Genomic DNA, 16,851 nt, shown 5'->3' on the forward strand with positions numbered 1-16,851 from the left:
ACCACATTCTGGGAACTGGAAGATTTGAAGACAAGAATGGTATGCTTCTTAATATGGAGTCAACCCAAAATCCAGAATCCTCAAACCCTCTGAAACAATATTCCATGCCATGACTAAACAATCATAAAGAACAAGTTTAAAAGATTTGCAGGGACAAAGTGGAAGATGATTGATAAATAAAAATGTTGCATTTACCTGGATCTTCTATCGTCAAATTCTTTGTTAACCACTGAACAATGTCTGAACCTAGAAAGAAAATTATAATATCGTTAAAATGCACTTGCTGAAATTAGCCACATTTTCCTGTCATTTTAAAAGTAAAGCAAATGTTGCCTGTCCCAATAGATTTGTTTATTAGTATATAATATAAAGATGCAACAAGTGAATTCTAATAAAAGGTAAAGGTAAAGGTAAAGGTTCCCCCGCACAGGCGTGCTAGTCGTTTCCAACTCTAGGGGCCGGTGCTCATCTCCGTTTCAAAGCCGAAGAGCCAGCGCTTGATCCAGGACGTCTCCGTGGTCATGTGGCCAGCATGACTAGATGCCAAAGGCGCACAGAACGCTGTTACCTTCCCACCGTAGTGGTCCCTTTTTTTCTACTTGCATTTTTACGTGCTTTCGAACTGCTAGGTTGGCAGAAGCTGGGACGAGTAACAGGCGCTCACTCTGTTACGTGGCACTCGGGATTCGACCCGCCAAACTGCCGACCTTCTGATCGACAAGCTCAGCATCCTAACCCACTGAGCCACCGCGTCCCTGAATTCTAATAGCAGTTTAATAAAGACTATGAGTGTTAGTATTTTTTAAACAATAATCCCTTATTGAATTTGCCACCCGCTGCCCTGAAAAACGTAGTCTCCCATAGATTGAATGGTTTATCACTATGAGATAGGGAAAGGCCTAGCCAGTCTTCTGAATTTCTCCAGACTGCTGGGGACACATCAGTGTTGATTTTGGAGGTGGGGGCTGCCTCAGAGAGCAGAAGGGAAAATCCCTTTAACTGTGGAAGCACAGTTAAAAACTGAAGAACAAACTTTACATATTATTGAACCTCTTGCGCATGGAACAGTTGAAACAAATAAATAAGAGAAGCCAACCTCACTTTGCCCAGGAAGGATAAATAATTACTAAACTAATGCTGAAAAAAAATGTTATCCAATAATCTAACTTTTCTAGTGAATCACATGACTATGTCTCTGATCATGATGATTAATCCTTAGCAGCAATCTGTGGAAAAAGACAGTCTTTCATTTATCCAATTCCTAAACTGTTTCAGGGTATTTAATCCGGATCACATTTTACCTTATTTTACTGGACTTCAATTCTTCTCTCCTATAATGTAGGCTGTGTTGTACAAATGTGAAAAAAGTTGTCTTTAATTCACTATAGCAAATAAAGACACCTTTGAATTGTGCTCAACTCCTAGTGATGAAGAGGTTGTAATATTAACATAACGTTATATTAGGTTACAATAACAGAATTGTGGTAGTCTGAAAGTACATCTCTTCCCCCTCACCTTCACAGGCCAAGAAATCAGAAATGGTCTCTTCTGAGACATTTGCCATGGCCTCATTCCTTTACATCTTTTTCACTGGAAAACTCAAATTTCACAGACGTCATGAAATATTCTAGCCTGTTTTCTCATATATCTGAGATTTTTGTCTATGTATTAGCAAACCATGTAGCCTGGGATTAACAAAAAGCTCATTATCAAAATATGTAACAAAAACCTGGTTAAAAAACTCTCCCCAAATTTCCAAGTCTTCTTTCAGTTATACTCTAATTCAGACCCTGATTATGTAACAACACTATAAATAAGGCAAGAATATAAGGCAAGAATATTATGTATTAATACTACATTGTTGCAAAAGGGCCTACCATTTCACTGAAGATAAGATAATCTTTCCTTCAAGGCACATACTTGAAAGTTATGATTTATTTTTACAACTATAATTTCTGTAATAGCCAGGGAATCAACTTAGTGTATTATTTTTCACAACAATGAGGAAGCAGAGAACTAAATGTATTTCTTGTCTCCATTCATTTAAAATAGTGTGTCGACACACCCTAACATTTGTCCCTACATACTTGAGGATATATCACAAATTGAATGGTTGGTTGTTTTCCATCTTCCCACTGATTAGAAAGGATACTTGAGCTAAACCTATCTTGCTCTTGTCTAAAACTCTCCTTCAGTACTTATTTTGAAAAGGCATCAACTTGATTACTGGAAATGCTGAGAACACTGAAGAAGAAAAATGTTTTTTTATGAACAGGTACAATGTTTCTGCAGCTTTAAAGAAAGATTTTTTTAAAAAAGAACAGTATTTTTAAATAACTTTTTGTTTTTGGCTAAATCTAAAGTGTTAAGACACATCAATTAGTCCAGAGTTTGCATGTTTATTTTTAGAATATGTGCTATAATTTCTTTTTTCCTCAGAGGCGGCCCAACTCTTCTGTGCTAACCGAGTGCAAATTTTCACAGCTAAGTTGCAAAGAACTTAGCAAAGGAGAGGTGTGGGTAGCCTGGGAGCCACAATAACAAACTACATTGCAGAGGCTATTCTATTAGCCTTCATTAACAGTGTTAAAACAGTGCCATGTTTTCACATTTTCTTCTGTTTTCTCAAGTTGTATCCCACACATAAACTAAACTAATCTTTCTCTAAAAAGCATCAGTAACACTCTATAATTTGCACAACAATAACCCCTTCCATAACACACTAACAACTGCTTGTGACTGTTAATGTTCCTAAAACAGGGAGTTATAATCATTCAAGGATAACTTAATGAGTGCCATTTTCACTGATAGCTCATCTTATGCCAGAGCAAATTCCAAATGACACCATCCATCTATCATAAAGGAAGATACTTTATTAATAATCAAATATTCAAATATATCACAGAGTAACTAATAATTAGGATTATTAGTCATTAAAGGCTGAATCTCAGGCCAAAAATTTATTCATCTACCCTGCTCTGATGACCAGAGATTCTGAGAAGATTTCAGAAACTTACATATTAAAAGTCTGTGTTCTATTATTGAGTTATGGTTTTCATATTACTAAACATCTTTCAATTATTTCTTACACTTATGTTTTTATGTATCTTTTTATGTTTTTATGTATCTTCATTTATATTTCTCTTTTGGCACTTGCATTGCATCCCAGATAAACCCCAGAGCATCCAAAGGGCCATTTGGTGTCACTACAGCAGGGATGTCAAACTCGCAACGTCATGTGACGTGTCGCGACATACCACACCTTTTTTTTCTACTGCCGGCAATGGGGTGGGCGCGGTTTCAGCATGACACATGTAGTGACAATACAGAGTCATTAAACTCAATAGTACACAGATTCTGGATGCTTTACAGCTGTGGCAGAACCATCAATGATTACATATACTACCTGGATTTGCATAAAAGGTTGCAGCATCTTTGGAAATGGAAGCAATTTTTTATTGGAATGGAAGAATAGTTTTATAATTTTTGCTATTTTCTTGACTCTTAAATTTAAGAAAAGGTGATAAGTATAACAAAGATTGAAATTTTTAAATATAGAATGAATCTGGTCAATTAGTCAATTTTCTTGTATATACATTTTTGAATGGTGTGTAAATGATGTTTATCTCTATGTCCCTGCTGATGGGTTATTTGTTAGAATGTCAAGCTTCCAGGAATTCTCTAGAGTTTTTAGATTTAATTTAGTCTAGTTTCCCAGGTGAAATTATGGTTGACTCTGTCGATGTGTTGTGAAATTAAGACATTTTCATAGCTTTCTCGTTGTTAATTGATGTTTATTGAATGAACTCTGCTAGTGTTCTGCCACTTGATATCGTGGCTGTTACAGTGCTTACAATGTATGCTGTAGATGATTCGGGGGTTTTTCTTCTTCTTGGGCTGCTGAGTCTCTTGGTTTACTTAAAATGTTTTGGAGGGCTTCAGTTAGTTTGTGTGCTACAGTGATGCCATGTGGTTGTAACAGTCTGTCAATTGTTTCTGAGAGGTAAATGATGTATGGCAGTGTTAACTTTTTCACAGCTTCCATTGGTTGTGCTGTAGTGCATTGAATGGTGAGGCACTTTTTCATGAAGAATCTATTGGGCCTGAAATGTATTAAAGATTATTTATGTAAAATCACTGAAATTGGATCTTTGGGTCAGTTCTTTTCATTTTCTGCAACCAGTGATATACTTGTCCCTACCACCACCACCCAATGAGACAATATTGACAAGGTTTCCAACACTGCATGCCACTGAGTTCAGTGGATCTTAACTGCATTGAAAATATGATCAGTATAGAGCAACATGTATGTGTCTGTTAAGGAGTACAAGTTTACAGAATGGCTAGGTTAACTGTTGTTTTAAACCATTCATTTGTGTCCGACTCTTGGCAAATTTATAGGCAAGTGCTCTCCATGTTACCCTGTCAAGCATCTTTGTATCACTTTTGAAGTTAGCAAGCCAGCATGCTTTCTCCTTGCCCCTTCTTCTTGTTCCACTAACCATTCCTAGCATCATGGACTTCTCCAATAAATTTGCATGCATGACATGGCTAAAATAAATCGGACATAGTCTTTGGTTTTGGCTTCTAGTGATGTGTCTGATTTTTTTTAATGAGTCAGCATCTCTCTGTTGGTTGCTCTGGCTGTCCATCGTACATGCAATAATTTACACCAGCACCACAGTTCAAAGGCATCAATTCCTCTTCAATCAGACTTTCTCGGTGTCCAACTCTCACCCCCATGCCTCATTTTAGGGAAGACTATTCTAAATTGCCTATGTTTTCTATCAATATCAATATCTCTGCTTTTCCCAATCATATTCAGGTTAACCATTGCAGTGTAGCCTAAGGTTGTCCTGCATTTGATTTCAGGGACAGAAGTGCTATCATGAACAATTTTTGATTGAAGGAAGATAAATCCTTAAAGCCGTTCAGTTTCCTCCTTAGGCTAGGTTAACACAGCATGATAAATTGTAGTTGGCTTACACATTTTGTACATCAGGCAAAACTGGCTAGATTTACAAATCACGTTAAGCTCTAACAAGCCACATGGCAGGATTTACTCGCTTATTCTACTTCCAGTATTCCTATTCTGCAATGTTTTTCTTTTAAAAAAATAAAAATAAAAAAAGCAAAACGGCTTACATCCGGTGAAAGGGCAAGCTTAATCAAACATAAAAACAAGAACATTGTTGAAATAATAAACGTTTCAACCAAGAACTACAGTAATTAATGAAGAAAAATAATGAGCCTGGTTAGAGGAACAGATGCATGGGGAAAGAAAAATTTCAAGGCCGTACTTTGTTTCATGCACAACAGGTGAAGCCAAATCACATTCTAGCTTCCAGTATTAACTAGACCAGGGGTAGGCAACCTTGGCTCTTTTATGACTCCTGGACTTCTGGGAGTTGAAGTCCACGAGTCATAAAAGAGCCAAGATTGCCTACCCCTGAACTAGACTGAAGGAGAGCTGCAGTTTTGACTAATTCATTTTCAGGTGGCTTTAACTTGATTCTAATTTTCTAGTCCCCGATGGAGACTTACTTCCCTTCTTAAAATAATGCCTACAAATCAACACAACCTTTTGCACATTTTTCGTCTGTTGTTTTGCAAAACTGGAAAATTTTCCATCTCCCACCCTCATTTTAAAATGTACTGACCTCTTGACTTCCGGTGGCTCCGCGGCGACGGAGACAGCCTTCCCGGGCTGCCCGCGGCTCAGCTGAGTGTTTTTTCGCCCGAAACAGCGCCGATCAGCTGTTCGGGTGAATTTGAAGCCCCCTCCTCGGGAGAAGAGGAGGGGGTGAGGCCCCAGGTAGGGGTCGAGTTCTCCGGGGCCGCCTGAGCTTGCAGCTTGGGCGGCCGAAGGATTGAACTCCCCCGTAGCCTGGGTCGCTCCCAGCTGGCCAGCGCCTCTGCTCCTGACTTTATGGAGCAGAGCCAGGCGTCTGCGACCACCCCTGCCTGAAGGAAGGACTATGGAATAAAAAGAGCAGGCAGAGCAGTACAAGAGGAAAAGGTGAAGAGGATTATTTTATTCTACTCTCGAGCTTGATGGACTTTTTAAACTCTAAGTGAAAGTGCGTCACAATTGAAAGTAAAAGATGGCGGCTAAACCTCCCCCTAAAACTCTTCGGAGTGCTGGAACTTCCCCGGTGCAACAATCATCATTGCAGGCATTGCATCCTCCTGATGTAGTGACATCGAAGGACTTACAAGATGCTCTTGAAAAACATACCCAGGTAATCTTGGAATCAATTTTGGAATCAATGGGTGATAAATTTGCACAGATGGAGGAGAAATTGAAGAAGTTGGAGGAGAGAATGGAGGAGAGGATGGAACAGAAGTACAGGGTGATGAAGGTAGACATTTTGTCTTCAGTGTATAAAGTGGCTGAATGTGTGGAAGATTTGGATGAAAAAGTCAAAGATTTGACTCAAAAGAATGCCATATTAGAAGCAAAAGTATTGGAGAATGAAGATTTAAGAGACAAAATGGATAAAGAATTGAGTCTTGCTCAATATTTCCAGATGCAGTTTGCCATTAGAATCAGAGGTTTAAAGGAGAATATTAAGGAAGATCTAAAGCAGCTGGTTTCTGAGGCTCTCGAAGTGGTATTGAATCAGCCAGCATCTGAAATAAAAGGAGGCATGGATAAAGTGTATCGTGTGAACTCATGGATTGCTAGGCAGAGAAAGTTGCCTAGAGATGTGGTGGTTTATTTTACAAAAAGGGAAATTAGAGATGAAGTTATACAAGCTGCCTATGATACTAAGGTCGTGATTGCTGATCAAGAAGTTCTGGTTCTAAAAGAAATTCCTCCAAAGATTTTAAGGAGAAGGAAGGATTTTACATTTCTTGTGCAAGAGCTCAAGCAACGAGATATAAGGTTCAGATGGGAGATTCCAGCTGGGTTGATGGTGATGCATGAAGGTAAAAGGTACCGTCTGGTTACTGTGATGCAAGCGCGTGATTTTTACAATAATGTTTTAAAAGCAACCCCATTAACACTTCTGGAAGCTGCAAAGGGATCTGGAGAAGGAGAATATCAAGAGGCTGAAGATGGACAGACAGAGGAGAATGGTGCTGGAGGAGATCAAGTTATAACACTTTTGGATGATCCCAGAGAACAGAGGGTGACGCGTGCTGCTTTAAAACGATCAAAAAAGATAAAAGAACAAGATCAGCAGAAGTCTATGGAACTTTCACAACGTACTTACAGTCAAGTAGTGGGAGGTGGGAAAAGATTTGGGTGAGGAATGTAAAATTTATACAAGTTTGAAAACTAAGAGAGAATTTTTATAAAATGTTTTATAGATGGTATTTAGATTTTAAAAAGCTAAGCATGTATCTGAATTATTAGCCTAAATGTTGGAGGTGTGGTGATAAAGATTTAATATATTTTCATATTTTCATATATGGTAGACTTGTAAAAAGGTTAAGGCTTTTTGGATAAAAGTCTGATGGAATATACTAAGTTGATGTTGAATTTAATTACGGGGATAGTACTGGAAAGAGGAACTGCCGACTATAGAAGAGTGGATTTTAAAGGTTTCTGACCTGGTCGAAATGGTGAAGATTTCGGCCTATTTGAAAGATTACTCGCAGGAACGTTATATTTTGGAAGGGAGAAAATGGCTTGGGTTTATTCAGAACAAGTATAGGGTTAAGAAGTTTTATATTTGAATAAGTCTTCCTTTTTTTGTTTTTTTTTCTATATTAGTTTTTTATATATATATTTATATATATTTAATATTACTAAGGTTTGTTTTATCCTATATAAGCTAGAGAGTGATAGATTTTAGAGTTTATGGTTGTTAGTATATGGTTGTTTATGATTGTTTTTTTTATATATACCTTGTATTTAGCTCTGGGAAGTCGGGGGGGGGAGGGGGGGAGGGGGGAGAGGAAGGGGGGGAGGGAGAAGGGGGGGGAGGGGGGATTTTTTAAGGGAAAAATTGTATGTTAAAACTTTTCAATAAAAAAAATGTACTGACCTCTTTATTATTCTGAACCAGAGATTTTGTGGTTTGATATTTAACACTGTGAGAGCATTTCAGCACTAGCAATATATAATGTCACTCAGCCATCACTGGGGCAACATATCAGGAATTAAGATTTATGTTGCTTTAATGATAGCTGAATGGCGCCATAAATTCCTAGTGCAGAAATGCTACACCATGGCCATTTCTATACAAGTAATTTATAGCATCTTATAGCATCGCTACCAATTCTAAATTGCTGAAATCCAGATCACCATTGATATACAAGGCTTTTTGTTGCCATTTAGTAGCCAATTGAGTGATTGCATACAAGATTTGGTAACCCTAATGATCCAGCCACATATCATTAATGTATCATTAATAGAGATAAAACTTATATAGCCACAATAATGACTGAGTGACTTTCTAAGATGTTGTAACATATTAATGAAGAAATAGCCCACCTACTATACCATATCCAATCTGGAAATGTGTAAGGACAAAAATTACTGCAGTTGACTATATTACTATATGAGTCATATATTTTTTTAATTTAGTATTTACATAAATATTTAACTATTTAAATTAGTATTTAAATAAGGCTCTCCAAAGCTTCTGATATTTTCAGATAAATGCCTTTCAAGGGTAAGTGTTAATATAGGTTATCTCTGCTCACAATTATCATTATTATTGTTGTTGTTGTTGTCATTGTTGTTGTTATTTTATTAGACTTCTATGTCTCCCATCTTTTTCTCTATCCATCCCATCTCAGCACTTCAGTTTTGTCTGTTTTTCTGAATTACATTTTGATAGTTTGCTGATAAAGAAAACATTGTGCTTGATTATATTGAGTAGAAAAGAAGGCCAGGACAAGAACTATTGAGTTCTAGGTGTATGAAATAAAGTGAAATATTTTTGAGATACTGCTGTGTGTTGTTGGAACATGCGTTGTTGGAACTAGCACCGGATGTCAGCTTCAGTGCATGCTATGTGCAGTGGTGGGATTCAAATATGTGAACAACCAGTTCTCTGTGTGGATGCCACTTCCAGAAGTCCGTTCTGGGACTGGGAAACAAAACATTAGCTACCGGTTCTGCTGAACTGATGTGAACTGGCTGAATCCCACCACTGGCTATGTGCATGCAGAGTATATTTGCATACTATGCAACATCGTATTTGGTTTTCCCTTAATGTTTGTGAGGGAAGTCAGCTCCCCAGAGAAGGAAATATTAAAAGTGCAGAAAAATAAATTTCCTAAAAAGAAATTGAAGAACCAGGAAAGCATGCCCAGTTTTCTTAATAGTCTCAAGTCTCCTTCCCCCCAAGCAGAAAACCAGTTCTATAGACATGCAAATGTGAGCCATCAAGAAGGTTGGAGCTAGACACTTAGGAAAGACAAAGACATACACCAGCCCCAGGGAAGCAGGGGCTGGGACATACCCACAACTAGCAAGATTCCTAGAAGGGCACACCTGGACTAAGGACAGAATACGTGAGACAGGAAATAGCCTCAAACAGGAACCAGAAATAACTCCAAACAATACAGTTCAGGGGGTATAAAAACCCACTACCCACATGTGGTCAGTCCTTTTTTCCTGGATCCATCTTCCTGTCTGGCTTTCCTCTGCAATAAACTGTAACCCTCTTCCCAAAGCAGTCTCCATGTTGTTTATCCCCGGCTTGGATGGAACCATGATGAAGACTTTTCTTCCTACATGTGAAACTAGCCGCTACGGTTTGTAACTCATGGTTTATGACTTAGCATAATGTGTGAACCCAGACAAGTTTTGTTTACTCAACAGCTGCTCCATAAGCAAACTGTGGTTTCATGCAATGTGTAAATCAAGATGATCCCCCCCACACCCACCATACAAGGCAGAAATCTATTCCTCCAATTTTAGCAGTCAGATGAAGCCATCACTTTGATACTAATACTTAAGTAAGATTTCTTGTGTTTGGGGGGGTGGAGGTTTGGCCCATCCCCAGTTTTCTGTTGAGTCATTTCAAGAGCGCAACAACTTTTTTCCCCAGCTTGTTATTTTGAATAAAACTACACAAAACTGGGATTTGGGGCTGCTTCTTGATCTTCTGAGCTCCAGGTCCTGGCTTTGTGTTTGTTTACTTTGATGTAAGAGTGAAAAGCAACTTCATATCTATCCCATTCTTTGTATTCATACTTAAACGCCTCTGTGGTTATCTACAACTCACTGAAATTAATGATACCCTGTGGATTAGAAAAAGTCTCTGAAGTGCTGTTCATGTTTTGCCAAGCACTTGGAAATAATTCCAAGTTCAGGGAAAGGCAAAAGCACTGAGAACTACTGCACGGTTTGGAAGAGATATGAGGGCATGTACATTGTCTTATTCTTCTACTGTTTTAGATAGCCCATCTCTGCAGGATTGCCAAGCACAGAAGTTTGTACTAATGGATTCAAATCCAAACCAAAGGCATCCACCAAAAAGTGGCAGCCAAAAAACCCAAGGTGATTGCCTCAACCATGAATGACACAAACAAAAAATGATTGTACAGTCACAGCCACCATCTTGATTTTTTTTAACCCTTCCTCCCTTCTCACTGCATGGCAAACCCTTGAAGTCAGCCAGAGAGGGCTCTCTTCACATTACTGCTTCCTCATTGATTTTATTCCAGATATCTTTTGTATAGTTTCCCTGTAATGGAAAAATTATTAAAGTGCAACAAGACAAGTGCAAAAGATTAAAAGAGTTGATATAAAGAGATGTCTTCAAATTGAAAAAGAGTGTGGAATTTTTAAAAGCCTTCCTCAATAACATTCTTCAGGGGAATAGCTTCAATCAGCACCTAAAGGTATGATAGTAGATACTGCACTAATATGGGGTGGAGGAGTCTTCCAAAGAGAAAATAGTCCTGGGAAAGCCCACCAACAAGTGCATGCAACTTGACACTCTGTAAGAGCTATTGTACACACAATAGGATCTGCTTTGATAATCTCAGTGTCTGCCCTTGATGATAACAATTGAAGCAACCTCAAAGATTGCCCATTGTTCAAAGCTTCATGTGCCCAAAGTAAAACCTTCAACTAGGCTTGGTCTGCCAGTCTGAGGTAAAACTTACAGTCATTGTTTACTCAAGTAACTCAATTTCCTAGGATCACACAACATCATAATTAAATAAAAGGTTGAGACTATGCAACATTTCAGACTAAAATGTGATTAAATCAGACACTGGACATGCCAGAAATCTGTTTAGAATAAATGAAGATGGATCCCTTGAGCACTGGGCAGTTACTCAAATTAAGCAACAAAGCCCCAAGGTTGCTCAAAAGCACAAAATAATTCCCTTTTAACCAAGGTGAAGCCAAAAAAAAACCAAAAAGGAACATAAGAACCGAGGGAAATATCCACACAGATTATATCTGATAGCTTCTTTATTTATTTATTTATTTATTTATTTATTTAATTTATATACCGCCCTTCTCTCAAGAGACTCAGGGCGGTTAACAGGGCAATACGTAAAAGACAGATACAAAAGTTAAAATTATTAAAACATGATTAAACAATGCCCATAGTACAAATTTAAAATTAAAGTCATAATAACAAACCCACCCCATCCCCTCAGGCCAGGCCCGCTTCCTTAAAGAGATGGGTTTTAAGGTCGCGCCGGAAGGAGCGGAGGTCGGGCGCCATCCGGAGCTCTACCGGAAGATGGTTCCATAAATCCGGTGCACCCACAGAGAACGCTCTCCCCCTGGGGGCCACCAGTCGGCATTCTTTGACCAGCGGCACCCTGAGGAGGCCCTCTCTGTGGGAGCGTACTGGGCGGAGGGAAGTTGACGCCGGCTGCAGGTGCTCCCCAAGGTATTCTGGACCCATGCCATGGAGGGCTTTGTAGGTCATTACCAACACCTTGAACCTCACCCGGAAGACAACTGGCAACCAATGCAGCTCGCGGAGCAAAGGTGTAACACGGGAGTATCGGGAGACCCCCGACACAACTCTCGCGGCTGCATTCTGTGCCAGCTGGAGCCTCCGAGTGGTCTTCAAGGGTAGCCCCATGTAGAGAGCGTTGCAGTAATCAAGACGAGAGGTCACGAGCGCATGAGTGACCGTGCGCAAGGCATCCCGGTCTAGATAGGGCCGCAACTGGCGCACCAGGCGAACCTGGGCGAACGCCCCCCTAGTTACAGCTACAATATGGTCTTCTAAAGAGAGCTGTGAATCTAGGAGGACTCCCAAGTTGCGAGCCCTATCTACAGGAGGTAATGACTCACCCCCCATAATGAGGGGTGGGATATCCTGAATATCCCGGGATGCCGGTACGCACAGCCACTCCGTCTTGTCGGGGTTGAGACGAAGCCTGTTCCTCCCCATCCAGACCCGGACCGCCTCCAGGCACCGGGACATCACGTCGAGGGCATCACTGGGGTGGTTTGGGGTCGAAATGAAAAGTTGGGTATCATCAGCATACTGATGATACCCAACTCCAAAACCACGAATGATCTCACCCAGCGGTTTCATGTAGATGTTGAACAGAAGGGGCGAGAGGACCGACCCCTGAGGGACTCCACAAGCGAGAGGCCTCGCGGTCAACCTCTGCCCCCCCGTCAACACCGACTGCGAACGTCCCAGGAGATAGGAGGAGAACCACTGAAGAACCGTGCCTCCCACTCCCAATCCCCTGAGACGCCGCAGCAAGATACCATGGTCGATGGTATCGAAAGCCGCTGAGAGGTCTAATAGGACTAGAACAGAGCAGTATCCTCTGTCCCGAGCCCTCCAGAGATCATTCACCAGCGCGACCAATGCCGTCTCCGTGCTGTACCCAGGCCTGAAGCCCGATTGGTACGGGTCTAGATAATCCGCTTCATCCAGGACCAGAGGGAGCTGATGCGCCACCACACTCTCAACAACCTTCGCAAGGAAGCGAAGGTTGGAGACCGGACGAAAGTTATTCAAAACAGCCGGATCCAAGGTAGGCTTCTTGAGGAGAGGTCTCACCACCGCCTCCTTCAAGGCGGCGGGAAAACTGCCCTCACTCAAAGAAGCAGCTATAACCGCCTGGAACCAGCCTCGTGTCCCCTCCCGGGCTGCATAAACCAGCCAGGAAGGGCACGGGTCCAATAAACATGTGGTGGAGCTCAGCCTCCCCATGATCCTGTCCACTTCCTCCGGAGTCACAGGATCGAACTCCTCCCAGATGACATCGACAAGATCACTCGTGTCCTGATCGTCCGATACTGCCCAGTCGGAGTCCAAACCGGTCCGAATCCGAGCGATTTTGTCCGACAGATGTTGACTAAATTCCTCGGCACGCCCCTGCAAGGGATCTTCACTGACCTCCTGGTTGAGGAGGGAGCGGGTCACCCTAAACAGGGCGGCCGGGCGATTATCTGCGGACACGATGAGGGCAGCGAAATAGTTAGATCTCGCTACCCTCATCGCAGCGAGATAAGACCTAATATGGGTTCTTAGTCGCAATCGGTCGGATTCAGATCGGGTGGACCTCCAGACGCTCTCTAGGCCCCGTCTCCGACGCTTCATCTCCCGGAGCTCCGCGGAAAACCATGGAGCCCATTGGGATCTGCGCCGGGTCAGGGGCCGCAAGGGTACAACTCGGTCAAGTGCCTCCGTGGCCGTCCTTTCCCAGGCCTCCACTAAGGCATCCGCCGAGCTGTGAGCTGGGGAGGCAGGTGGGGCCCCCAGCGCTGCCTGAAACCTCTCAGGGTCCATTAAGCGCCTGGGGCGGAACCATCTAGTTGGCTCAACAACCCCACGGTGGGGAGTGGCAAAACGGAAGACCAGCCGCAGGAGATGATGATCGGTCCATGACAGGGGCATAACAATTGGGGAGCCCCCACCAAGATCATCTAACCACCGACCAGATAAGAAAACCAAGTCAAGGGTGTGGCCTCCCTCATGGGTTGGTCCATGAATTACCTGCGTCAGGTCCATGGCCGTCATGGAAGCCATGAACTCCCGAGCTAACTCAGATACTCCTCCCAGGGATGGTAGATTGAAGTCTCCCAAAACCATTAGTTTAGGAAACTCAATCACCAGCCCTGAGAGGATATCGAGAAGCTCAGGCAGGGCTGCTGCTACGCGACTAGGCGAAAGGTACGCGAGCAGCAAGCCCAACTGCGCCCTAGGACCAAACCTCAATAAGAGAGATTCACACCCGACTATCTGAGGAACGGTGGCCTCCTGCGGACATAAGGTCTCCCTCATAACTACAGCCACTCCCCCACCCCTACCCTGAGTCCGAGGCCGGTGTAGCACCCGGAAGCCTGGTGGGCAGAGATCCACCAGGGGGATACCACCCTCTGGGCCCAACCAGGTTTCCGTAATGCAAGCCAGGTCCGCTTGCTCACCCTCGACTAAATCCCGGACGAGGGGAGCCTTATTAGCAAAACCTGTTCTTTCCTTACTACAAAAAGCTTATCTAAGCTTCTCTTAGATAAGCTTTTTGTAGTAAGGAAAGAACAGGTTTTGAAATGTGGGGTTAAGGCACATACAACTATCCCATCATACATAAACAGATATTCAACCACAGTTCTAAAAATTGCATGTAAGTACATATTATGCCAATTACGTTACCAGTGGAAATTAAAAGGTTAATAGAATAAATACATAATGGAAACTAACTAGATACTCTCTGAAAATATAATTAAGATCTATCTATTCAATTATTTTTAATTCTATTCTGTTAGTAAGACAGAAAATCTTATACATTCAGAATTGAAACCGGTACCACTGGACACTATGGAAGGTTCACATATTGCTGTGAGGCACAATATTTTGGGCTTGGTTTTGTTTATTCAGTTATGAGTAAGTAAACAATAGCTGAACGTGATGCATAAATCAATTCGGTAACAGTATTCACTTATCACAGTAGCCAGGCTTTATTTTTGTTTGAGTTATGTTAGGCTATGCTGAGCCACAGTCCTTACTTTATAAACCATCATGATATGCATCACACGACACATTAAACCACAAGTAAGCAAAGCACTTTCTGCTTTAGCATACTATGTGAATCAAAACACTAGGTGTTTTTGAGTAAATATTGCTTAATAAATATCCACTGGAAGATTTCTTTGCTTCTGTTCTAATCACTAATATTCATTTCCCCTATGTTGCTAATATATTTTTTGCTTATTTTTGTTCTACCTCATCAAAACCATTGATGTTTTTACCCTGTTAATTTTTATTAGTAGCAAGCCGAAAACAGCCTAGCTGACTCAAACCTTTTGTTCTGTCACTACTTTCCTATTTTAAACAATTTTTTACACAGCTATTTGATTTTCATTAATTGAGAAAAGCCAGCAAAAAAATCTGTCTGTCCTTTTCATACCCCTCTACTTTTCAGGAAAAGGTCAGGAAAGAAATGAAGCAATCTTGACTCTAAATGGTTTTAGATATATCATTTCCCACTAAATAGAGGGCATAGCTATCTACTAGTCCTTGAACCAGCAGAAAAGTGCATTGTAATTAAATTTGCTACCTGGATTGTTGATCCCTATTTGGCCACAGTAATGAAGCTAGTGATAGGAATTGTCCATACTTTTTAAATAAAGGACAAATTGGGGAAAGCAATTGCTGGATTCCCCCAACTTAAGCACTATCAATTGGTACAAAAGCAACTAACAATAACTTTTCTTAGCATTCAATGAGATGCAAGCAAGATCAGGTGGGAGTGCTTGAAACTAAGTGTCTGTCTACCTGTGCAGTTGCTCAAGAGTTGCAAATGCAAAGGTGCTCAGTGTCCATAACTGGGCTACTTCTGAGCACAACAATAAACCCCAAATAGGCCTGCTGACAGGGGCAAAGTAGGATGAAATTGGAGGATTGGGCTGCATTCTTAACATATGCTGGGGGAAAAATGGTAATGTTGGCAGCAAATCTAGTTCGTCCTTCTAGCTAAGAGCATCCCAAAGTAGCCTGTGGATAGCCATGGTTCCAGAATGTACTAGGTAAAACATCACTCTCTCAAAGTAATAAAAACATAAAGCCCTTGTTGGTAGAAGGTTGTTTTTTTCTGTAATGTACTCAGTGTGATGCACATTTTGTCGTAATGCACTGCATGTGACAGTATGAGTGACATTCAGCTGGCAGAATCCAGTTGTCATTCCCGATTGCTGCACAAGGCTAATTCTCTCTTGACACACTCTTTCAAAAGAGCACTTGTTTATAAGATACTCACATTGAACCTGGCAAGCATTTTGGAAAGCACTGGTCAGGTGTTATGTGAGAAGATGCCTCTGTGGAAACCAAGCATCCATCTGTCCTTCAGCCAAACTAAAATGGCCAAACTCTGACCCTAACCTAGCAACTGCTGAAGAAGATCAAGTCCATAATAATCTATTCTAAAGTGACCAGTAGGAGCTAGAAATGTTTTATCCAAGACTGTATCAGCAACAGCATAACTGATCATGTATCCTAGTTCCTATCAGCCAGAGAAATTACATCAGGAGAAAGAAAAAAACACTGTTTTAAAACTGAAACAGCTAAAGATAAATGTAAGTTGCTTTAACTGCTGAATTAGATTGAATGAAAAAGTGTGATTCTAATCACAACTGAGATAGTTATTTTAAATAGGCAATGTTTACTAATGTAAATGGTCATTTGGCATTTCTTAACCTTTACATGGAATTGTTCTTTTCATTTAAGGATAATTTGACCATATCTATTATTTACTCTCTCTCTCTCTCACACACACACACACACACACGCACACACACACACACACCAAATCCATAATGAAAAAGAAAATATTTCTTTGAGACAAGTTTAACTCTAGGTGATTCCATGTGCATCATTCTGCAATTCTTTGGAAACAGCTTAGAAGTGGTTTTCTATTGTTTTAGTTTTTACACCATAAATATATAAATTTGTA

General features: G+C 41.0%; 1 protein-coding gene across 12 annotated transcripts in view; it reads right to left on the reverse strand.

The window, feature by feature from the left end:
• RGS7 (regulator of G protein signaling 7) overlaps window positions 1–16,851 on the reverse strand; it is a gene marked incomplete at both ends in the record, with an annotated part of 189,726 nt that overhangs the window by 65,026 nt on the left and 107,849 nt on the right. For 10 of the 12 annotated variants that reach the window (XM_081323366.1, XM_081323373.1, XM_081323374.1 and 7 more), the window contains one exon: window positions 196–246. The exons of the other annotated variants lie outside the window; for them this stretch is intronic. In XM_081323366.1, the coding sequence (XP_081179492.1) occupies window positions 196–246 (51 nt within the window). The remainder of the gene's footprint in view (window positions 1–195; window positions 247–16,851) is intronic. 12 annotated transcript variants of the gene reach the window in all.

The sequence above is a fragment of the Vipera berus genome, assembly GCF_964194415.1.
Source record: "Vipera berus genome assembly, chromosome: 1".
NCBI lineage: Eukaryota > Metazoa > Chordata > Lepidosauria > Squamata > Viperidae > Vipera > Vipera berus.